We start from the raw sequence: 25,032 nt of genomic DNA, 5'->3' as shown, positions 1-25,032 counted from the left end.
CTCCGTACCATACTGAGTAGGAGATACAGTATAGATATGTGGAAATATTAATTATGGGCTTATTGACAGAAACAAAAGCCTAATTAACTGACTAATCATGCTAACAAACAAACAATTAATGGTTAAGGGAGTGCATTCCTTTTTTTGCACATCACAGATTAATATGCGAGGTGCAGTCTAGACGCACAGCCATCGTTCTCACGATAATGAAAATCTAAACATTTTTGTAAAAAAGTCTTGTTTAAAAAAAAATCTGCCTAATTATGTCACTGGAGTACGGTTTCTAAACTGCCCACAGCCCAGTCCTATGAGACACATACTGAGTACAAAAGAATCATGCCATTTTATCATGATTATTAGTGAGGACCTATATGAAGATAGGTTGAAAAGTGGTGAAGTGGTCCTTTACGATATTTTAATAATGCTGGTCAAATAATGGCTTCCCCATAAAAATGAGAATGAATTTCAAAATGGACCTGGAAGCCATGCACTTTTCATTATGCCTCACCAGGTGTGTGTGTGTGTGTGTGTGTGTGTGCGTGCGTGTGCATGCGCGCCTTGGTGTCTGAAAAAGTGTAGTTTGTCAGCACATTAAGACATTGATTTGCAGATCTGATTTGGTGTTTAATATCACAAAGGGGAGCTGTGTTCTATGATTAGCCCCAGGCTAGCGAGCTGAATTGTGTTACCACTTCCTTGACACGCTACAGTAATAGAACTTTAGACAGATGCAGGGCATTCTTGGAGTTCACAGTGGTTTCCTGTTATGACCCCAATAAAAATGTTTGATTTTGTGGTTGGACATAAAGAGACAACAACATAAATGACATAAATGCCAACACTCGTTCTGTCCTTAATGATAATATCTCTTACGTCATTCTCTTTATGGTTTTGCAGCCATTTTGCAATCCATTTCGATTTTGTGGTTGCACTGCAAAATAAATAATAATCATAAATAAATAATCACACGGTCGTCTGTGATGTCTATTCTAATGGATGTAAAACATTAAAATGGAAATTGTTATTCAAAGGTTTTTTTTCCCCTGAGGATTTGCTTGTTGGCTGTTTTGTTTTGCAGTGATATTTATTGTGGGAAATTGTGACAATTAATTACAGTTCTTGATGTTTACATAGCAGAGTTAAGGACTGTTCACACATATATATATAATATACACATATATATCCATACATATACATACACATACTCATATATACATGCACATACTCCCATCATAAAGTTGGACTCATACTTTATATATATTATATATACTCCCATCATACATTTGAACTCATATTTCAACTTATTCTCATACTGGTACACCCATACAAATTACTCTTTTCCATTCCTCTTTTAAAAATCTTGCAATGGGTGACCAATCTCTAACAAAGTCAGTAAGATTGCCTCTTAATACATATGATAACCTCTCCATTGGCAGTATCGACATGAGTTTTTCATACCATAATTGTATGTCAGGGGGATCCTCGTCCAAGTTCACTGGGTTTAACTGTATCCTGATCTCAAAAACTTTCAATATCTCCCTTTGAACACCAGCCAAAATGTTTAGATTTTATGGCATGACCACATTAAATGGCTATATGTACCAGCATTATTTTTACATTTAAAGCACTGCCCAGAACATGTTGGATCATATTTACTGCGTATAGCTTACATGTTACCTGTGAATGTTACATGTAACCTGTGAATGATCTTGTACTGTGTCATGAGTTCTGTTAGAACATGTAATTTGTTTTGCATTTAGCAAGATTCTTTTCCACTTTTTAGAATCAATTTGGCACCCAAAATCTCTGCCCAAAATGTTTTACTACTTATATTTGGGTTTTTAATGAACATTTGAGAGTATATATAGCTTATCACCGTCTTCTTTAAGGAAGAGGCTTTCATTAATATTTGTTCCAAATTGTTTTCCCTCGTCTCTCTTTTGTAAAATGGTACAGATTGGATATAACTCCTAAATTGTAGATACCTGAAGAATTGTACTTGAGGCAAATTAAATTAATTCCTAATTAAAAAAATGTTCTTACTCAAGAGACCACAACTATAACAACGACAACATAGTGCTAGATATAGTTGATGTGGACTGCCCAACAATCTCGTTTCCTAAAGATTATTTTGTGGCATTTCTGGGCAGTAAAGCTCCTCTGGTTGGCTTCCGACTGGGGTCAGTTGACCATAGAATGACCATATAGCCTTCTTGCTTTGTGCGAGTGATGGACGACGGGTCATGCTACTTGTCTCACACTGTTCTGAGTTTTGAGCGTTCGTATACTTTGTGACTCACTGGCAGCGTCGGTACAAAATGTAGGCTAAACAAGGAGGTGGATTTAGTATTGTGCATCTCTGTGGTAACAGCACTTACTTCATCTTCACAGAGTACATGACACCCTTTTGAAGTTGTATTTCATTTTGCCAGTGGTACATGACACCCTCTGCAAAGGTACTCATACTTTTGTTGTGTGTCACATCGTTGGCATTCTTATTCGGTGAGCCACTTTTAAAAGTGTTATAAACCGTTTTGTTGTAGAGTGGTATACCACATACCACTTTTGGAGCTCGCCCCTTATGGAAAATTGGTCGCTTCGTGCTAACCTGCAGACACTTTAATGTGTGTGTCGGCTTCTTGCCTTTTCATCCATGAATACTGTACCGTATGTGGAAATGTGGATAGGGAAAGAAAATAGCTACTTGTAAGAGGTTCACACATACTGTGCTGTTAGAGGAACCATTGAGCAAACCATTAACCATCAACTACTCTATTTGAGTGGGTTTGTGCCCCACTAAAAGCTGAAGAAATATAATTGCCTGTGGCAGCTTTGTGTAATAGTATACACTCACGGTCACATCTATACACAAGGCTCCAAATGGACCCATTTGTATTAATTTCTCTGTTAAAATTGTGTGCTGATCAGTGATCAAGGCCATCTTCACACAAATCTGGATAGTTTGAAAACTTTTTCTTATCCATTTTTTGACCTCAATCACACAAAGCTGGACGTTTTAAAGAACATCTTTTCACAAAAGGTCAGTCTCTCTTGTAAGTGGATGGATTTGAAAACGCTGACATTTCCTAAACACTTCCAAAAAAAAATGTTGCGTGAACCAGGCTGGTTCACACAACAAACAACCAAAATGGTGAACTATTCATTTTAATGTTTTTCTCTCTAGTTCTGAGAAGCAGATCTCAGATTTTGCCATGGTAACCGGGTGGCGGTGGCTCAGGGGCTGGAGCCCGGGTTGCCAGTTCGAACCCGGGCTCCCCCAGAGTTAGTGTCGAAGTGTCCTTGAGCAAGACTCTGAACCCCTAATTGCTCCTGATGTGCTTGTTGGTGCCTTGCGTGGTTTCCGCCGCAATCGGTGTATGAATGTGCGTGTGATGGGTGAATGTAATGCACAATCTATGTAAAGCGCCTTGGATAAAGGCGCTATATAAATGCACCATTTAACCACAACACAGCTTGTTGGTAAATGGTGCATTTATATAGCGCCAAGACGATTTACAGAGATTGTTCATTATATTCACCTACACATTGATGCTGGAGGAAACCATGAAGGCACCAACCTGCACATCAGGAGCAATTAGGGGTTCAGAATCCTGCTCAAGGACACTTCGACAATAACTCTGGGGGAGCCCGGGTACCAACTGGCAACGTTGCGGTTCCCATACAGCCACTCTACCTCTGAGCCACTGGCCATTGGAAATGGCATATAGCTGATGACTTAATTGGCCTGTGCATGCCAACTAGAAGATTTATTATTATTATTATTATTAATGTATTACCCTTATTATTATTTCCTTTTTTAGTTTTTTGTGTTAACAGCGTGGCATTAGGCATAAATTAATCCTCTGGCATCTAGCATTTTGTTTTATAGTCATATTAACGAGCTGTGAGCTTGAGGCCTATACTTACATCAATAACTCATTATGTTTAATATTTAGTCATTATTGATTAAGATAAATTGTTTTTTTAAACCATTGAAACATGGACATCATCTAACACTCGAGGTTACAACGCATCAATGCATGAATGCAATGATCATTCCAAATTAAATAAGAAAGGACTATTTCCTCCAGCGCCGCGGAGGGACTGTACCTGATCACTACCTGAGGAGGCGGAGCAATATAGGAAAACGTGCAGCCGCCAGGCAGCTTTCACTCAGTCATCAGTCAGATCTGATGATTCGCGCCCGGCGCCACTTTAAAAACATATTAAACACGGTCGGGTGACGGACGGTACGTACACCCGGTGGTGTGACACTGTGGTTTTCAGCGCCAAGAGGTTGGTTTCAGATTTAGTTTTTCTTCCTGCATTTCCATTAATCTTTGATGTAGTTGTAGGCCTATACAGCTGTACTGTAGATAGAAGATGCACACGAGTCGACCTTCTGCTGAACAGGCTGGACCAGGTGGGTTCATGTCTCTTCATTATGTGCTCGAGTAAAGTTACTATCACATTTATATAAACAATAATTGTAAATTATGCGGGGGCCGCGTGCGTGCGTGTGCGTGCGCGGCTTCAGTGACGAGGAGGCGACACGTGTGACTGATGGAGTCTGTGACTGTAGGGCCTGTTTTTTCATAATACGCCTACCAAATGATTCCTTTGATGACAGCGTGCACTGCAGACTGCTCGGCGCGCGCACGTGCGGAGATGACGACGAAGTGAGAAGATGTGAACTTTGCTATTGTGACATGCTGACGCTGACGCTGATATTTGCGTTTGAGTTTGCTCTCTCTCTCTCTCTCTCTCTCTCTCTCTATGTGAAAATATTCTCAATGACATGCCTAAAATAGAGATGCCTGATTGTAAGTCAATGTATTGTTGCGGTCATAAAAAACGCATATATTTACTGTAGGCTAACAACATATCGGTCATTGATTGAAATCACTGTGTTCATCTAAAAAAAAAAGCAAATGCCATCCCCTGAGACCCCAAAATGATGCCCCTGAGTGCAATGGAACTTTGGTATAGAGGTGTGGGTTGTGTTACTTGATGGCCATCGATGCAACTCCAAAATGAGAAATAAAATAGCTGCTCTGCTGATCATTTACGTTCTGTTCCATTTAGTGTAGCAGAGCCTTATTCCAGTGAGCTGACATGCACAATAGCAGTGTCTGTGTGTGGCCGTGTGTACTGTGTGGGCGAGGAAGGAGAAAATTGAGTTTTGAAATTGGATTAGTGTGGACACTGGACATGGCTCAAGGGTTCTCAAGTTAACCACTTTTTTAAACCCTATATACTTCCTTGACTGGGGTCCGTCCACCAGGGGTCTTGACTTTCCGTGACCCCCCCCCCCCCCCCCCCCCCCCTCTACACCAAATCTCTTATCCAAAATATATGTCTACTTTAAATGGTCTACTTTAAACTGTACAAGCTCACAAACATACATTGTGATGCGCTGTGAGCTTGTAGATAGGTATTTCCGCAGAATGTGAAGCCACTACGACCACAAATGTCCCAAGAAACTAGCTAGTCTAGCCACCGAGTCTGCTGCGCTCTGGGAGAACAACACAGCTGAATTATTTGTTTTAATTAGGTGTTCCATGATGCTGGTTTGGACTGGAGCACGGCTAGAAGGCTGTTTCAACCAATCAGATTGCTTCCTGGAAACGACCTGTTGTATAATTGTGCCTTATTGTTCTTCCATCCAGGTAGACGCTGATGGGCAGCCTGGGTGTTTGGGCTGTGGCTGGAGCCATCCTGCTGGTGACCTCCCTGTGCTGGAGGGCCGAGGGCCACAAGAGCCGTGGGAGAGACAAGATGGACGCAGCCAGCACGCAGCATATCAGCCCCACGCAGGAACCACACTCCATGGTAACACACACACACACACACACACACACACACACACACACACACACACACACACACCAATATATACGTTTTAAAATTTCAATCGTTTTCATTTTCTGTTTCGTTTTAAAGTGGATTTACCATAGTTTAGTTTTTATTTTGTGAAAAGGCTTGTTTTCATTTATTGCCATTTTAGTTTCTTGTTTGTTGTTGTATTTTGTGGTAGGCCTATTTGTCAGGGAAGAGATTCAAAAAGGCATTGCCTAATTAAAAAACATACTACACTTAGCTAGGCTCAAATAAATTTGAAAAACATTAATTGTCAAGCACCATTTATTTGCAGTTAACTCATTTCTTTATTTAATTTTTTTATTCTAGTTTGTTACTTTGTTAGCTTTAGTTAACTTCTCCATTGATTGAATACTTTATTAACAGTTAAATAATAATTACAGAGGTACATTAAATAATACACTAATGCTAAAAGGATAGTTACACAAAAAGCCCTGCAGGCTTGTTTCCATTATGCTACTATCTTGTATTCTCCTCATCCCCTCATTTCCTCTGGCACAACTCACTCTTTCCCCTTCCTTCCTCTCAGCTCATTTACTCCACACTCACAGATTTATTGTGCATTTTACACAAAGCGAGTGCAGTTTACATATCTTGAGGCATCCAAACTGTGCTTTTTAGAGAACACAGTTCGACTGGCATAGTTACGGGTTCAGTCTGAGGCAGGGATACGTATCTCTCTCTCTCTCTCTCTCTCTCTCTCTATCATATTTTCTGCTCTATCATATTTTCTGCTGGGCAGGAATTTAGCTGACGGAGGAGCAAAAAGAGACGGACAAGACAGACACAGACAGACAGACCAACAGACAGACAGACAGAAAGAGGGAGCGAGAGAGAGAGTTTATCAGTTACACAGTAGAATTATTCACAAGTGCATCCGTCAGACATGCCTGAGACAGACACACATATACCTCTCTGCTGTAGCGTCCCCTCTTGTATGACTTTGAGTGTCCAAATAATGGAAGTTCGTCCCAGCAGCCACTGCTGTGGCTGTTTGTTGTACCTCATGCCCATGAAGACAAGGGCTTTTAACGGCATGGATTAAAAGGCAGCGGTGGCCAAACGGTTTGTGGAGCGGTCTTGATATCGGAAGGTCGCTAGTTCGTATCCCCGGACCGGCACGTTAAAATTACCACCGCTGAAGTGCCCTTGGACAAGGCATTGAACCTCTACCATGAAATGTTCTATGAGCAGGGCCTGGCTGTAAACAAGTTATTGAGCTTAGTCCAGTTACCCTGGGTAAACATAGTACCTTTCCTTTCCTTTTGTCTGCATGATGAAAACGCTATGTATCGGTTTAATTTGCAGCGGTCACGAACAGACGTACTTTATGTCTGATAAGACATGTTATTATTAGGCACTAGACAGTATTCTTCATATCCCATGAGTCACATTTTATCAGTGGATGGAAACGGTGGTCAATATGCGCTTTTCATTTTTCAACTTAATTGAACATACAGTACGCTTTCTATTTTTGCAAAGGCTTAATGGAAACGTACGTACCTATATTGTCATTTTGCCATTAACAAACAAAAAGAAACACAGACAGCCTGACAGCAACAATATGAACAGGGCTTCAGTGGAAGCTGTGTGGGAACTGTGCTGCTGAATGGTTGCATTAGTCACTACTCACGTCACCACTGTAAAGTGTACATGTGAAGTGTACATCCTTCATCCACATAGTAAGATATAATGGAGCCTGACCATTTAGAGCTCTATAAGTGAGCACCAGGACCTTGGAGTTGACTCTGAATTTAACTGGAAGCCAGTGTAAAGAGGCTAAGACTGGGGTGATGTGGCACCTCGTGTGTGTGTGTGTGTGGTGTCTTCTTTATACAGTAGTTGATGAAAACATATTTACTTGTACTTGTTTCTGTAACTTAAGCTTGTAGATCTGCGATTTTTGGTATTTATAGACCATACGAACACCAGGTTAATGTGGTTAAGCATTAGGCGTGGGAAAACTAGACATACAACATTTGTGTTATGCAACATTAACTGCTTAATGGGGTTTGCACACTGACAATATGAGCCTTTTTGTGCCCACGCTATTTGAAAATGATAATAATAGGCTTAGCGTCTTGAATTTATATAGTGCCTTTCATGAATCCAAGGACACTTTACATCACAAACAACCAACAAACAAACAAAACAATTTTACTTATTTACCATACTCATCTACCATAAGCCTGAGATAATATTTTATGGATCATACTGTACCACCACCACCAACACAATTCATTGTCCAGTCGTGTCTCGACATTGTCTCCATAGTCACCAAAACGTTACTGACCTTACCTGAATAGACGAGTCAATGGGTAAACATCATTCTACAGTTAAGAGGTCATGTAAAGGGGCGGCAATGACTGAAGTGGTAGAGAGGGGCCATTTAAGAATCATAAGATCGGTTGGTCCCTCTTATTTTTTTTCTTCTTGCACCTTACTAGCCAAAGTCACCACAGACAACACCAATGTGACCATCGTGTTTGATTGGTCAGAATGTTATAGGGCGGGCTCTTAACTGATGGAATGGTCACAGTGCTCAAAGTGAAACCAGCATAATTGGGAGTTCTTCTGAAGTGTGCTGTCCGCTTTACAGCCAATTTGTCTTTAATCTTCCATGTACTTCTATATTTAAGTCTAATTAGTTTTAAACCCCAGCCTCTTTTTTTTGTCCACATGCAATATAGCTTTGGAGGGAATAAGTTAAAAGCTCTTGTAATATTTAATTTCTGTTATTTCACGGGTGCATTTTTTATATTGGCTCAACCACAGTACTTTAGCTAAGTCATTTGGGGTGTCATGACTTACTCAAACTTTTGTTCTACCAAGCTTGAACAACATCCTTAAAACCCCTCTAGACCTTGGTAAACGGGACCTGAGTTGACCGTACTTGGACAACTTTTTTCCCGTTTACACTTAATCTCCACATAACAGAAGACACACGTTAGGTTCTAACAAATATACTGTAGGATGGCTTGTTTGTTTGCAGCAACGGAAAAACACACACACACACACACACACACACACACACACACACACACACCGCTCAGCCCTGTGGTCCCCCCAATTCTTTGTGAAATGAAGCGTGCACCCCCTGGTCTGTTCTAGGTCTGACTCACTTCGGGCTCTGCCAGTTTGGCAGCTGGCTTCGCAATGTCATTTTGCCTCAGTGGTTCTGTCCCCTTACATCCCTTAACGCAAAAGGAAAAAAACACAGTCCCAGGCATCCCCCCGTCTATCCAGCCAGAACAGGGAACTAAAAAGCTGTCAATTGGCAGTAGACTTTAAAGTCGACCCTCGGGGTGAATTGGATCACATAATTATGTGGCATGCGTCGTGGAGAGCTTCAGGAAGGAATAACCAGTGCCAGCATTTTTTCTTTTCTTTTCTTTTTTCTTTCATGCTTAAATTGTGAGTTGACAAATCCCGCAGCGCGTGTGCCTTGGTGCTGTGGTGTTCACAGCATCTGAGGAGAGAGTGTGTGATGCCTGTTAGTACTTCACTACACCAACTTTGTATGTGTTGTGTTGTGAACTTGTAGATTTGTTATTTGTTGGCAAAGAGATTTGGTGTGGGAAATACTATGTGAAATGGAACATTCATAATGAGTATAATGAGTATAGATAATGGTAATATAGTTTAATGGCAGAAATATTATTTTAGTCAGGTAAAATTTGCTTGTAACTAGTATTGCTAATTTTACTTGACAAATCGGAATACTTTTTCCAACACTGTTCCCTTTGTCTCTGGGACGAGTGGAAATCAGTCTGAACGAAAGATGAACAAGCAGCACCAGTGAAACACACTTGAGGAAAACAAAGCACAGACAAGAATTCTGGAGTTCCGTGTCCGTGTCAGCCAAGTTGAATGAATGAATGAATTTTATTTGTATAGCACCTTTCCAAACGTATAGTTACAAAGTGCTTTACAGACAGGTTATAAAAACAGTAATCATAAAAACAACAAAACATCAGGACATCAGATATAATAAAGCATGAAGAAAATAACAGGTCAATAAAACAATAAAAAACAGTGTTAGGAAAAACACTTGGCATACAGATGTGTTTTTAAAAGCGTTTTAAAAGAAGGCACTGATTCTGCTAATCTAAGAGCCAAAGGCAGGGAATTCCAGAGCAAAGGTGCCCGAGCCGCAAAGGCCCGGCCACCCCGAGTGACCAGACGCGTTGCAGGAGGAACTAGGAGGGCCCTTCCCGATGACCTAAGGGAGCGCACAGGGTTATGGGGTTTCAGCAAATCTCTTAAGTTGAGTTGTTTACCTCCAGAAAAGTTGACTGAAAATAGTCTGACGGAGGCCAACTCAGGCCAACCAACCTCTAATGCCTCCTACACTTGAGGTTGTCAAACTCCCTGAAATTCAAGAATTCTATGCTTCCGGGCTTTGTGCATGATTTTACATGAGTCCACAGGGGGCCTGATTTTGGCAACAGTCTGAAAACCCTTGAAGGGGTTTGCAATGGTGATGGATTTTCTTCTTCTTTATTTGTGTGTCTATTGTCCACATGCCATGAAAGCAATCACAAACCAGTCTGGCAGATCTCTGTTTACTCAATCTTTGAACCCATCTGCAAGAAAAAGAGGGGAAAGAAAAAGTTTTTCCTAAACATGCATTCTATAGCCTACATTCCATAGGGCTGGACCACACATGGGGAAAGTATTGGGTCCCTATTGAGTAAAAGATTACCTATTTCTAAAATAAATACAATATTTACAGTGTTTTTAATTCCTAAATGTAGTATAGAGGGCAATTATATAAATGTATTAAGGCATATAAGGCTTATAGCTAGGGATCATTTTAAACTTAAAAGATAATTCATAATGTTTGTATAGTTAGTACATCGTATAGAATTTTGCAGAATTCATGTCATCCCAAAGTGGTCGTCTTCAGACGAGCCCTCTACTGTTGCTCCCAGTCATCCCGTTCTCCATACATCTACATCTGGTGCTTTGTGCATGTGCTTTTTTCTTGAGTACATCCACATTATGTTAATGTGGGACGGCCTCGTGCACGATGCCCGTGTCACGTGTGTTAGTTCCCACATCACAAATTTGCTGGCTGGCAGCCCTCCAGCTTTTGATGTCTTGCTGTTTTGGACATTGGTAAATGGTAAATGGTGCATTTATATAGCGCCTTTATCCAAGGCGCTTTACATAGATTGTGCATTGCATTCACCCATTCACACACACATTCATACACCGATGGTGGCGGAAACCATGCAGGGCACCAACCAGCACATCAGGAGCAATTGGGGGTTCAGTGTTTTGCTCAAGGACACTTTGACACTAACTCTGGGGGAGCCCGGGTTCGAACTGGGAACCTTGCGGTTACCATCCAGCCACTCTACCCCTGAGCCACCGCCGACATTGATCATGCTCCCAAAGTTTAAAATGTGTTCACCATAGTGTGTGACGTTTTGAGCCTCAGGCAAAGGAAATAGCAAAAACACACCTTAGGTTTTGACTTCTGCCCTGCACCTGGCATAGAGCTGACATGCATGCTTTCTCAAAACCCAAACCACACCTGGAATTGAATCGCGGCACACCAGCATGCCTTGGCACACCATGTGAGAACCATTGGTTTATAGTATACAGCATTGCATTGATAACATTGATATTTAGCCAAGCTGTACTGCATGAGATGAACCCATAATCACAGCAAAGTATGTAAACTCAGGTATTTTCACCGTACAGTGCAATCTATGTAAGTCACCAGTCCATATTTGAACACAATGCAAAGTGTTTCATCAGTGACTGCAGTGGTGGTGGTGGTATAACTGGCAAGATGTCAATTAGTTAGTTAAGTTTATAATTTTAACAGTTAACTGCATTGTTTTAAGCAAGTATCTTAACAAAAAAAATAAGTGAACATTTTGTAACAAGTCAACATTTTGTAACAGGACATCCTTGTGTTGTGAAGCAAGGACCCAGGTCTGCTAGCCTGGTAAATAGCCTATTGTAAAACAATGTATATTGTGTACCAAAATTATTGTTATAGGGCGGGCTCTTAACTGATGGAATGGTCACAGTGCTCAAAGTGAAACCAGCATAATTGGGAGTTCTTCTGAAGTGTGCTGTCCGCTTTACAGCCAATTTGTTTTTAATCTTCCATGTACTTCTATATTTAAGTCTAATTAGTTTTAAACCCCAGCCCCAGAAGCAAGGACCCAGGTCTGCTAGCCTGGTAAATAGCCTATTGTAAAACAATGTATATTGTGTACCAAAATTCATTCTGTTTTCACATAATTGAGCACTGCAGTGTGTTCCATTTAAATTCAACTGTCCCGTGTGTGGCCCTCGACTCACGTCATCTAAGGCAACGAAAACTACAGTGAAAAATTGTGGTAAATAACAAAAACCCACACACGGTGAAGGCGGATGGGGAAGAGACCGGGGATATGAGATAAGAATGAACCATTGGGGAGGGGAAGCAGATGTGTGAAATTGGTCATTGGCAGCGAGTGGAATGTTCCTATGATGGCAGATGAAGATAGCGACAAAGTTATTTCAGAACCAATCATCTTCTCTGTTGAAGCTTCAGACCTGAAAAACAAAATGCCTCGATGTGTTTATTTTGACACCCACAGTTGTCTGCAATGAGCATGACCGCTGTATGAAACAAAAAGAAAATAATGGGACGGAATGGAACAGTGCACGTGCGTGCATGCTAGAACGCGTCCCTCTAGATTCAAGAGAAGACGCACCAACCTCGCGTCACCAGACTTTCCAAGATGCACCAACTTACCAAGTACCCATAGTGGTCTAGGTTTACCCCCCTGTTTTCACACTGTCAAGTACCGTGCCGAATTCAAAGGTGTACTACTTTGCATAACAACAGCTTTAACTCTTTACCTGAGCGCACATATACGGTAAGCATGCGCACTTACGGCAATAGGCTATGGCTCCAGTAGGCTACTGCTGCTGTACGGTGTACTGTTCTGCACAACAAGAAGAATGCCTCCTCCTCCATCAAAGAACAGATTCATTCGTCCAAAACCAACTTTTTAGTTTGGCTAATGTGCAGTAAAGATGTTGGACTATATATATATATATATATATTATTTTTTTTGCGGCTTACGCCTTTTATTGGTTTTTTTAAGGGACAGACAGTAGGCTGTCTGTCCCTGACATGCAGTAAAGGCCGTGTCGGGCTCGGGAGTCGAAACCGCGGCACACTGCGACTGGATTACCAGTCGGGTGCCCAGACAGTTACGCCACCGCCTGGGCCATGTTTGACTATTTTAAGTCTACTTTTGTGTTTGTGTGTCTAAAACTCTCATACACTATTTAACAATAGGCTTAGGCTATGTAGCTGTTCTGTGTCATGCATGTGCGTACCATCTCTGGTAACATTTTTACTGGTACCAGTAAAAAAATCATAGGAAAATAGAGGGGAACCCGCACACTCATATGCTCCAAAAGATACATTTATTGACGACGTTTCGAGCCAAGGCTCTTCATCTTGGCTCGAAACGTCGTCAATAAATGTATCTTTTGGAGCATACCGTATGAGTGTGCGGGTTCCCTTCTGAACACTTCTTGTCACTTTTTGAACCCAGCACCTCCACAAAGTGATGTGCGTATTTTACTATAGTACCAGTAAAGAAATCACCATGACACCACTGAGTATATTGTTGTAGTCGAGTATTGTTGTAGTATTGTCCAAGTCAGGGGTTTTCAACCGGTGGTCCGCGCCCCCCTGGTGGTCCGCGGAGGTACTGCTGGTGGTCCGCGGAGGTACTGCTGGTGGTCCGCAGCCAGGCATTCAGAAAAGTTATATTTTTGCCTTTTTTTTCTTTACTTTTTTTTTACCTTTCTAATATATAATATAAAACTTATTTGCACTCTTTTTACTTGTTTGTAAATAATAATAATAACTTAAGTCGAATCTAACAAGTGCTCAAGGTGTCAAATAAATCAAAAAAGAAGCTGACGGAGTCATCAGCTGCCAGCGGAACAACCATCCTGCTCTTCCACCCAACGCATGCATGCTTACCGTGCTTGCTGACCAAGGCAAGCACGGTAAGACGTTGCCATAAATTATTCATTCAATTCATAATAATACGTTTGGGAAAGTCAAATCTCCCTGCCATAGTTATAATATCTGCCGCGGATCGATTGAATAGTCTCACATAATACGTGACGTATTCACTAGGGATGCTCCGATCACGTTTTTGGGGGCCGATCCCGATCACCGATCTTTTTTTTAAAGATCGGCCGATTCCGATCCCGATCTTTTTAAATAATTTTATTAAATCATTTTCCGCTAACCTGAGCGGGGCTCCCTAGCCTGCTGGAGGTGCTCCCATCATCCCATGCACCCTGAGAGAAAAAAAATGCAGCATTGAGCCTACCAATGTAACGTTGTGGTCTTGTGGAGCTGCTTGATCACCACCTCCTCCTCCTCCTCCTCCTTTCCTTAAATTGACAATACCAATAAATCCACACTAAAGTAGTGTGAATACTTCCACAGCCTAATTACTAAAGGATAAACTATCAGTCTTCTCCGAAATTGTCAGTCTTTGTCAACTCAGCATGTGTTGACAACGCATTGTATAGAAGCCGTGTGTGTCACCTAGGTGACCTATATAATCAGGTCACCACTTTTGGTGTAACACACACACAACATTAGACTCATCGCGCCTACACAGCTGTCATTAATGAATGGTCTTGATTGCCTTGCCTATGCGTTCAAGTTATACAGGGTGAAAACCGTGAAATGCACAGGCTCATCTTACTGGCTGGCTGCCTGCAACTGCAGGCAACAAGCACATTTCCAAGAAAGTTGTATCAGGGCACAAGTATTATAGTTTGCTCACTTTTCTGCTGGTCAATGAGAAAAAAGGTAATGACTGGACTGGAGCAGCCTCTCTCCCTTTCTCTCCGTCTCCCTCCCTCGCTGGGGTGAAGACGTGCGTGCTCTCTCTCGCTCTCTCTCTCCTTTTCTCTCTCTCTCTCCCCCCTCCCTCGCTGGGGTGAAGACGTGCGTGCTCTCTCGCTCTGTCTCTCTTTTCTCTCTCTCTCCCTGCCATGTGGGGGGGAGATTTTAGTTGCGCTGCCAGTAGCGGTGCCGAACCGAGAAAGTGACACATTATTTTGGATGTAAAACTGCGCAGATTTTTGCTTTTTTTTTTTTTTTTTTTAAGATATTTTTTTGCGGCTTACGCCTTTATTGATTTTTTAAAGGATATAAAGTAGGCTGACAGGAAACGGGAGAGAGATGGGGGGATGACATGCGGTAAAGGCCGTGTCGGGTCCGGGAGTCGAACCCGCGGCACACCGCGACTGGATCACCAGTCCGGTGCCCAGACCGTTACGCTACGGCCTGGGCCGATTTTTGCTTTGTTGATCGGTTTCGCGGATCGGTGGATTTTGCACGGCCGATCCGATCGATCGGTGATCGGCCACGATCGATCGGCCACCGATTGATCGGAGCATCCCTAGTATTCACTATTCAATGTGCAACTTCTCAGTCTATCGTTGCCGAAAAGGCAGAGCTACAAGCTCACAACGCGATGCAACCAGGTGCGGGCTCCACTGGGCCCGTCAGCGTCGCGTCTCCGTCAGGGAATGTTCCCGTTTTAATCAATGAAGGGTGGCTCCACTGCCCACGTTGTGTTGCGTTGCGTGACTGCATTAAAATTGCCCCGGTTGGCCGGTTCGTTTTTTGACGCACACGATGGAGGCGCAACGCGCCCGGTGGAGCCCCGGTGTGAGCTTGTAGATTGGCTATTTTTGGTGCGTGACACCGTCGTACGATGATGTATACATTACGCTTTTAAAGTGACGGTACACAATGAACAGTTCCCTCTGTATGTTAGAAAGGGACTGTAAAATGTAGTGCAGGTTGTAGGTTGGTTAAAATAAAGAGAAGATTATTAAAATAGAATAAGATAAAAATATATTTTCTGTGTGTGTGTGTGTGTGTGTGGGGGGGGGGGGTTGTCAGCAACAAATCTACTGTGACTGTCAAATGCACCAAGTGTCAAATGTGTCTTCAGTGTTTGGGTGATTAACTGAAATGGATTATTATTTTGAGACTTATTTTGAGTCCTACTTAGTACAAAAAACACTTTAGTAAAACTTTTGATAATAAAATACTTTGAAACTTTTTGTCCAGCTCATGAATGTAGCCTGTGATAGTGTGATTAGTGAGTAACAAGTAAGAAGAAAACAAAAACAATCTTAACCCATGGTGCATGAATGCCCCACCACTATTGTGTCTGGTGGGTCCATCGTAGATCTACGATGAACCCACCCGACACAACATTGGTGGTCCCCAGGCTGCTGCTAGTCAGAATGGTGGTCCCTGGATCAAAACCAGTTGAAAACCCCTGGTCCAAGTCAAGACCAAGTCCGACGCGGGCGAGTCTGACTCAAGACAGAGTGTGGGAGGGGGTTGAGTCAGAGTTGAGACCGGCGGGAAGCAAGTTGAGTAAAAGTACAATATTTGTCTTTGAGGTGTAATGGAGTAGATGTAAAATTATAGAAATTTTAAAGTACTCCAGTAAAGTAAAAAGTACAGCAAAACTATAGTTACTTACTACAGTACACCACTGCTGGTTATCGTATGTCATTAGCCATAAAAATCATCTCCACCTGCCCTGCTTTGCCCTTCTGTCTGGAAGAGATTAGCACATTAATTTGGAAGGAGTATGTCTGGTTCTGTAATTTAAAATTTTCTCTCAAAAACTCCTTTGTCTCTTGGAACTACAGCATAAGCATAATTATACAATAAGATACTTAGTGGGCAAATTACAGTTATCAGTTTCAGCCCGAGCAGCACAGGGCCAGAAATAAATGCTATTTGGTAGTGTTGGGAAAGGCTGGGCCTGCGCAAAAGAAATATAAACACAAGTGCATGTATTATTGCACTCATCAGCAGCTCACATCAGCACACAATGTAAAGCCAGTACGAGTGTTTTGGTTTACCATGTTTCTAACTCATCTGCTAGAAGAACCGTCTGGCATGAATTGATTAGATGACACATCATGTGACGGTCAGAAGAACCTTGGATCGCACGCACGCACGCACGCACGCACGCACACACGCACTGTCTCTCAACACTCGGGTAAATTGTGTCGGTGTCAGATGTATCCTATTGCAGCTAATGATTATGAGATGTCTTAAAGATTTCTTAAAGCTCGTCATCGCACCCTCCCGAGTGCTCACAGAAATGTCTGTAGGGTGCATGATGCAGTTATCACATCACAAAGAAATAAAGACACATACTCCAAAATACTTGTCTTTCACATTTTTTGAGTGCATACGACTTTAGTTCTTGGTTGGAGTGTGGAGTTTGCATGTTCTCCCCGTGTCCCCTAGGGTAGGTACCCTCACAAAAACATGCCGTAATCCTGGTCTCTAAAACTACCTCCCCCTGGCCAGCCTGATGGAGGGGAAAGGAACTGGTCGGAATAACGTGTCCCTTCCACGCGCTACGTTCGGCCGGGGAAATTCCCCTCTGTCAGGTGAAAAGAAGCAGCTTGGACTCCTCATGCATAGAAGGAGGCATGTGGTCAGTCCGCTGCCCCCCCAGGTTGGCAGAGGAAGTGTAGCGCCCAGGATTACATTAGATAATTGGCACTGGGTGAAAAGAAAACAAAATCGTGGGATAAAAAATTAGATTAAAAAAAAACCCCATAAAATTAAGGCGTCTGGGGTGCAAATCCTGCCCACAATACATATCCTAGTTTATTTTGTCTTTTGATTGTGACCTTGAACCCAAAACGTAGTAATCTCTTCAGGACAGCCTAGCTGATCATTCCCACTAAGTTTCATGAAAATCTGCCCGTCCGTCCTCGACAGACATTGACCTTCATGATTGTGACCTTGACCGTTTCAATCCAAACGGTAAAGGTTTATCAGGTTTCTTGGGGCTGCATACTGGTCATTCTGTACACGTGTCATGGAAATCTGACCTTCCATTTTCGGGTCATCTTGCTAACAAACACACGCGCGCACACACACACACACACACACACACACACACACACACACACACACACACACACACACACACACACACACACACACACACACACACACACACACACACACACACACACACACACACACACACATATCGACACACAAGATCGTTATTACTGGACAACACCTTGCCAGTGTCATGGTTTCTGCCTGACGGCAAGAAAATGTAGAAATAATAAACTCTAGGTAGGTGAGCCCTTCTCTGCCTAATAATGCAGTATGTGAATACACAGACTGAGCTTATCGCGGCGTGCCACTGTCGGGGTATTAAAACGGAATAGGATTGGCTCTCATGGCACTCTCCCTGCCCTCCTCCGCCCCCCCCCCCCCACCCCCCGCTCCCCTCCCCCGAGCATTATGTATATTCTACAGACTGGGTCAAAAGTATCAACACACTCCTCCTTATCAAAGTCTCAGGGAGGCGACCGCCTTTGTCATTTAGCAAATAATATACTGCAGCGGCGGCTGACTTGGCATGCAGACAGCTAATTCCACATGAGGGTTCTTATGTTGACTGGAATTAGTGTGTGTGTGTGTGTGTGTGTGTGTGTGTGTGTGTGTGTGTGTGTGTGTGTGTGTGTGTGTGTGTGTGTGTGTGTGTGTGTGTGTGTGTGTGTGTGTGTGTGTGTCAAAACATATGGGTGCTTGAATTAAGAGTGCCTACACAGCAACCCCTTATAGAGGAGGCGGGGGTGGAGTGGACATATTCAGCCAACATCCCATAATATTAGACACAGCTTGGCGTGGAATTGCGCCCTGCTGTTTAAACTGCATTTCCACTGACTGAATGCGTTCAGTCTGTGTAACAGCGGCGATGTTGGACTCCTTCAGGGTGTTTAAATGGGTGCCAACATGGAGGCAAATAGCTCTTGAAGAAGGTGTTTGTGGAAATGCTAGAGGCGTTTTAGACTGCAGGGTATGATATACAGTACAGGTGGAGTCTGTACAGTTAAATACAGTTGTCACTGCATGTGGCATGGCAATGAGGTGTACCTGTATGAATCTTACTGCAACAAAACCATTTAATCATGTATTGCTTTTGGGTCAAAACCGTGAAAGTGATTGAATACTGTACAGTACCTGCTCAGTGGCTTTGTGGTTGGAGTGTCCGCCCTGAGAGAGGGAGGTCCCTGGCCGGCTCATACCAAAGATTATAAAGATGGGACCCAAGTCGCCCAATGCCTCCCTGCTTGCTACTCTGCATCAAAGGGTTGGATTGGGAGGGGGGGGGGGGTAAATCCCTGCGACATGCTAGCGTCATGTCCAGGGGGTGTACTTGTAAATCAAGCTGCCTCGTGTTACAGAATCAGGGCATATAGGCTCCTGCCCTATGGGCCACAGGGCTTGGAAAGGCTTACTTACACTCCTAATAGTGAGCGGTAGCAATAAGCCACCAGGCATCCAGCCTGCAGGCCCTGCTGGAAAGAAAAAAGAAGAAGCAGTGTTTCATTCAGTCATGTGACCTCAGGGAATAAGCTGGCAAGATAGACCGCTAATAATAATAACATGGAATTCCATATCATATGGGCATAAAAAGGACACAGACAGACAGATAGGGATCTCCATATTTCTGGGCATAAGAGGGACACAGGCAGACCAAAGGGTACTCTAACAGCAGGTGTGCACCTGCTATTGCATGAGCAGAGGGGCATGTGTTCCCAACGGTCATCGTTCCTGGCTTGCATTGTTCCAGAGTGTTTTAGAGCACCGGCCCATTTTATTAAATTTAGGCTGTACTGTTCCAGGCAGAACAGCAGCCACCTAACTAAATATGCGCAACCCAATGCTCGTTAGACCATGTCAACTCCTAGACCAGCCTGGTTGGTTGTATTGCCATGAGATTCGTTCATTCATGCTCTATGAAAGATGAGCCCTAACCAAGTGTGTGAGCCCCTTTCACTTACTCCACTTTAAGCCCTTTGCTCCTTCAGAGAGCGCAGGCCATTGATAAATCTCCTCCACTTTACTCTGTTGTTGGCAGTTCTTTTGAGTAAGTTGGCTGTTTTCCCCAGTTTAACCCACACTTCTCCGTCTTCGCTGTTCATTGCAAGACCTTGTGCCCTTCTACCTCTTTCCTTTTATTTCCTTGTCACTAATATCTGATAAAAAATAATACAAAACAATATTTATTTTTTGCCCCACTAGTAAGAGTGGAGGGCTCTCAGAATGTCAAAGCCGGTTGATTAAACTGACCGGTCTGGTCGGGTGAAGCTTGTGTGGAGTTAATACTCTTCCCTGCATCAGAGGGTCACTCTGTTTTTAACATTAGGCCTACGTATATGTTTAATACTACATTTCATAAGGGAATGTAATAGGGCTCTGATCGGGTGAAACTTTGCCCAGATTTTGAATCATGAGTCATAGAACTAGATATGTCTCAGCGATTGACTGACGTCACCAAATTAAGTCTGATCCACATTGGAGCCATGGCATTTATTTTACATGCCTAATAGTACAGTCCTATTCCAGACTCTCTCCGCCCGTCTTTAAAAATGAAAAGGTGACACTGTAGTACAGGATTATAACCACAACACTTAGTCCAGCTGTGGTTAACAACATACAATAACCATCAATATTGCAATAAGGCTGTGTATTTTACTTCCCGATGAGTCATTTCATATCCAATTTATTGACTAATGACACAGTGTAAATAGTGTAAATCTTTTTACATCTCTAGTGTAAGTGTTTTGTTTGATCACTTGTCTCTCACCTTTATTGTATTGGTCTAGCACATCGACCGTATCTCCCAAGAAGATACAGAGACAGTTTGTTGAGGAGGAGTGAGGACGTATGTCTGCAATTATAACAACCAGATGGCAGTGAAAAAGAGCCGGTGGGGGGGGGGGGGGGGGGGGGGAGGGAGGGGTGGGGGCGGACATTGAAGAGAATGCTTGCAAAGTAGCCTACAGGAAAACAATAAGTGGAGAAACGGAACGAGAGAGGGATTGACAGGAATCCATGTGGTGTTTAAACGATGAAATATGTCTTTTTTTTAAGGACCTTTCGTCTCTGTCAGGTGGAGAGGATTCAAATTCAAAGTTTGACAAACTAATGCCACGTTTCGAGCTTGTGGATCTGCTACCTTTTTTTTTTAATGTTTTTTTGTGGCCTTCGCCTTTATTTTATATTTTTTATGGAGGGACAGACAGTAGGCTGACAGGGAATGTGGAGAGAGATGGGGGGGGAAGACATGCAGTAAAGGCCATCGGGATCGGGAGTCGAACCCGCGGCACACTGCCAGACTGGATTACCAGCCAAGGTGCCTGGACCATTGAGCCATGGCCCAGGCCTGGATCTGCTACTTTTGATACTTTCTGTGTGACTCTGTAGTATGATCAAGTAAGGCCCTGATGTATGGAAACAAGAATTGATCAATTACATTACCAGCTGCCTTATTATATCTGCAGAATTGTGCTATGAAATGCAAATATCTGTGTCTGTGTATTTGTGTGTGTGTGGAAACAAACTAAAGCACTGCACAAAAGCCAAAAGTCCTGCTAAAAGCATAGTAAACCTGAGTCCATCACCCCCATAGAGGACGTATAGGGCCTTAGTCCTACTCCTCCTCCTCCCAGCCAACACTCCCCACTGACAGGTAGTTAGAAAGCATGAGTGTCTATTTCAAACAAAGTGTTTTTTGATTGGGGGTGGGGGGTCATATTTTGACAGCAGGAATTGCCTGTCATAATTTGCCCCACAGTATTGGGATGTATTAAGGATGTTGATATTCATTCATCAGCCAACACTCCCCACTGACAGGTAGTATATATCTAGTAAATATCTAAAACCACATATTGCACACATAAAGACCCCCAGGAAAGTGTTCTAAATCTTCTAATCGTCATTAACATATATTTTTTGTCGCTCGCTGAAAATAGCATATCTACAAGAATAGCTACTTTCAGCGAGCGCCGCCGCTGTGAGAACCAAGGCTTTTAAAGTCAAGGGCCGGTCTTTGGAGATAATATGCAAATTGTTTATATCGTTGAGCCTCATTACTCAACCAGATCCACACCAGTGCAAACTGTCACAACACCTCCATTTCTGCTGTGTATTTTCCTTTGTCGGAAGAACTGCTATATTCCACACCCGACTCGACTCCTGTTCTTTTTGTTCAAATATGAGACACATCAAGCTGCATAGTGTTTTAAGTTGCATTGATGCTGTTTCTTTTTTCCCTCTTTTTGTTTTGCATTTCATTTCAGATCAGTACCAGTGAACCAAACAGGCCGGGGGGGGGGGGGGGGGGGGAGGTTGACAGTAAAGTGTAATAAGACGGATGTGAGCAGGGTCTTACAAGGTTGTTTTTTTTAAGCGGTGCCTCCGCTCCATTACGCAGCTATGTGTGTCCCTATGTATGTGTATACGCGTCCCTGTCCCAGCACGGATGCGTGTCTGAGCACGGAAAGCTGCAACACGATAACTTGGTCATTTCTCAACCGTTTCGAGCGAGGGAAGGCTCGCCGGAACCGGGCCAGCCCCCTGGGCGTATTCCTGTGGGTCTGGATGTACCATAGTTGCACCGCTCAGTTCACACAGGCGTGATTTTTCTTTTTCTTGGGGCGGCAGTGTCTCAGGAGGTAGAGCAGCTGTGTGGTAGCCGTATGTTCCTATAGTTCGATCACGGCTCCTTTTTGGCTCTGTATCGAAGTGTCTTTGAGCAAGACAATGTGTGTGGTACTGTAGGGCTGGGCGATATGACGATATATATCGTATAGACCAGTGGTCCTCAACAGGCGGACCGCGGTCCATGACCGGACCGCGGCGCACCTCTCTGCGGACCCTGGAGAAATGATAGAATAAAGAGTCACTGTGAACGCGAGTTGAATTCTCCGCTCAATGCTGAGCAACGCAATTAACGCTCTGAATGTGGACCGACTAATTGTGTGTGCCTGTGTATTATGGGCCGGCATGTCATGATGACAATGTTGCGCTGACTGGCTCACTACTAGCTGTTAGCTGGGGTCGCAGTGACATGTTCACACATTCAGTTGAATGTGTGAACAAAATTGGATTTTTGGAGATGAATAATGAATATTTGTCAAGGTGAAAAAAATATTTTCATAATCTGCACCACAGACAGTATTGGTTGGTTGGATGGAACCGATTTGTATAAGCTTGGTTTGACTGTACTAAACAGGCATAGCTGTTTCTAGGGGTGGGGGGCGAGGGGGGGAAGCCCCACCCTGTGGGGCCAACGTGTCCCGAGACCCGCAATTGTATTTGCGCGCGCATGAGACTGGACCATGGCCTAATTCAAAAATTATTTGTGGACCTTCAGCATTTCTAGTTGAGGACCCCTGGTATAGACGATAGAAACTGTCTATCGTGAATCTTTTTCTCTATCGTTTATATCGTTGTGTCGCAAAACAAGCGTTACGGCAGTATTTTACGTCACAGCGCCCAGCCACGCTGTGCTGTTATTTCATAACAAACATGAAGGGAGATGATGGCTGACGAGATTCAGAGCGGAGTAACACTAAAGTAACCGGCCATTCACTGTTGCAGGTTTCATGTTTCATGTTGGGTCAAATTGATAAACTGCGTGAGCCACGCATGTTTTACACAGTTGAACAATTGAGCTTGTCCGTCGGGTGCAAACTTATTCTACGTCTTTCCTCTTACCTGTGCAGTCCTCCTGCTGCGTATGCGTGTGTCCCTGTGTCCCTGTATCCGAGCACGGAAATAGCATAATTATTGTCACTGTTGTTCAGCCTAACACACAGACAGTACAGTACAGCCCAAGTACAGTACAGTACAGCCCAGTACAGTACAGTACAGTACAGTACAGTACAGTACAGTACAGTACAGTACAGTACAGTACAGTACAGTACAGTACAGTACAGTACAGTACAGTACAGCCCAAGTACAGTGAAGTACTCGGCCTGAACAAAAATAAAAAATGTAGATAAAAAAATAGGTATCGTAAAAAATATGCTATATCATGAGTATATCGTTATATAAAAAATTCTATATCGTGATATGAGATTTTGTCATATCGCCCAGCCCTATGGTACTGTACGTGGACAGTACAGGGTACAGTCAAAGCACATCGGTCCAAACGGATAGCGCCGAAGAAAGACTGTGCGGTCTTGTTTCCATTCGCAAACAACAATGACAACAATAATATACTATATAGTCTGCGTGTACAGTATACAGGACATATCCAGTATCCACAGGAAGTCGTAGTGCTGAGGGGACTCGCCTTCACACCAAATAAATCTGTCACGGTATTCATATAGAATAGATGATAATGCGATTGGCCTGGGCCGTGGCTCAGTGGTCCAGGCACCTTGGCTGGTAATCCAGTCTGGCAGTGTGCCGCGGGTTCGACTCCCGATCCCGACGGCCTTTACTGCATGTCATCCCCCCATCTCTCTCCCCTTTTCCTTTCAGCCTATACTGTCTGTCCCTCCATAAAAAATATAAAATAAAGTTGAAAGCCACAAAGAAAAACTTTAAAAACAAATAATGCGATTGGGGTAGGAGAATAAAATACTATTTTAGAAAATAAATATTCATAACTAAGATTTTTTTGTTATTCAATATCTATATATTGTATTGTAATATGTTCGACGGGCCGCTATTATTGCGCCATTAGGTTATGTTTGTGATAATTGCAACATGATGACGCAAGCTCTCCCGTGTTCTTTTAAGATCCCCAAACCACACTTAATTATGAATCGATTTCTGTCATTAACATTATCTGTAATCTGCCAAGCATGATAAATACTTGTCAGTTTTGTTTCAGTCAAATAAAGGTTAAGATTTTAAATGTCTTGGTTTTCTCTGCCTACAGGGAGAGAGAGAGAATGATGCATCGTTATTGCCTGTCTTATTATAAAGCCAAAGCCTGCTCTGTCTCTTAGAAAAGTTTTTGAAACTTTTTCTTTTCATGTCAAAGACCCACTTAATATTTTTGCCGGGGAATTTTTCATAAAGGCGCTAGAGTGCCAAGTAGATGAGACTCTGAAAAGCCTAAAACCGGAGGCATAATCTTCCGTTACTAGTTACTACTTTGCGCTGTCACATCTAAAGTCTCTCTAGAAGTGTTTATATTCCAAACGAGATGCTAGGTTAAGTCTAGGTTAATTCCACATTTCTCCAGTAGGTAGTGGCATCTTCAACGTTGGATAGCCTTA

The 25,032-nt window shown here is 42.9% G+C and overlaps 1 protein-coding gene across 1 annotated transcript in view; it reads left to right on the top strand.

The window, feature by feature from the left end:
* Positions 1–5,764: 5,764 nt before the first annotated feature.
* The window catches only part of fstl4 (follistatin-like 4), a gene marked incomplete at its 3' end in the record, with an annotated part of 306,304 nt that continues 287,036 nt past the window's right edge, over positions 5,765–25,032 (top strand). Inside the window, exon 1 of the mRNA XM_083788296.1 lies at positions 5,765–5,832. Coding sequence (XP_083644422.1) covers positions 5,779–5,832 — 54 coding nt within the window. The 5' untranslated portion in view covers positions 5,765–5,778. The remainder of the gene's footprint in view (positions 5,833–25,032) is intronic.

The sequence above is a fragment of the Protomyctophum parallelum genome (genome assembly GCF_964188405.1).
Source record: "Protomyctophum parallelum genome assembly, chromosome: 1".
NCBI lineage: Eukaryota > Metazoa > Chordata > Actinopteri > Myctophiformes > Myctophidae > Protomyctophum > Protomyctophum parallelum.
This window is presented reverse-complemented; position numbering and strand designations above follow the sequence as displayed.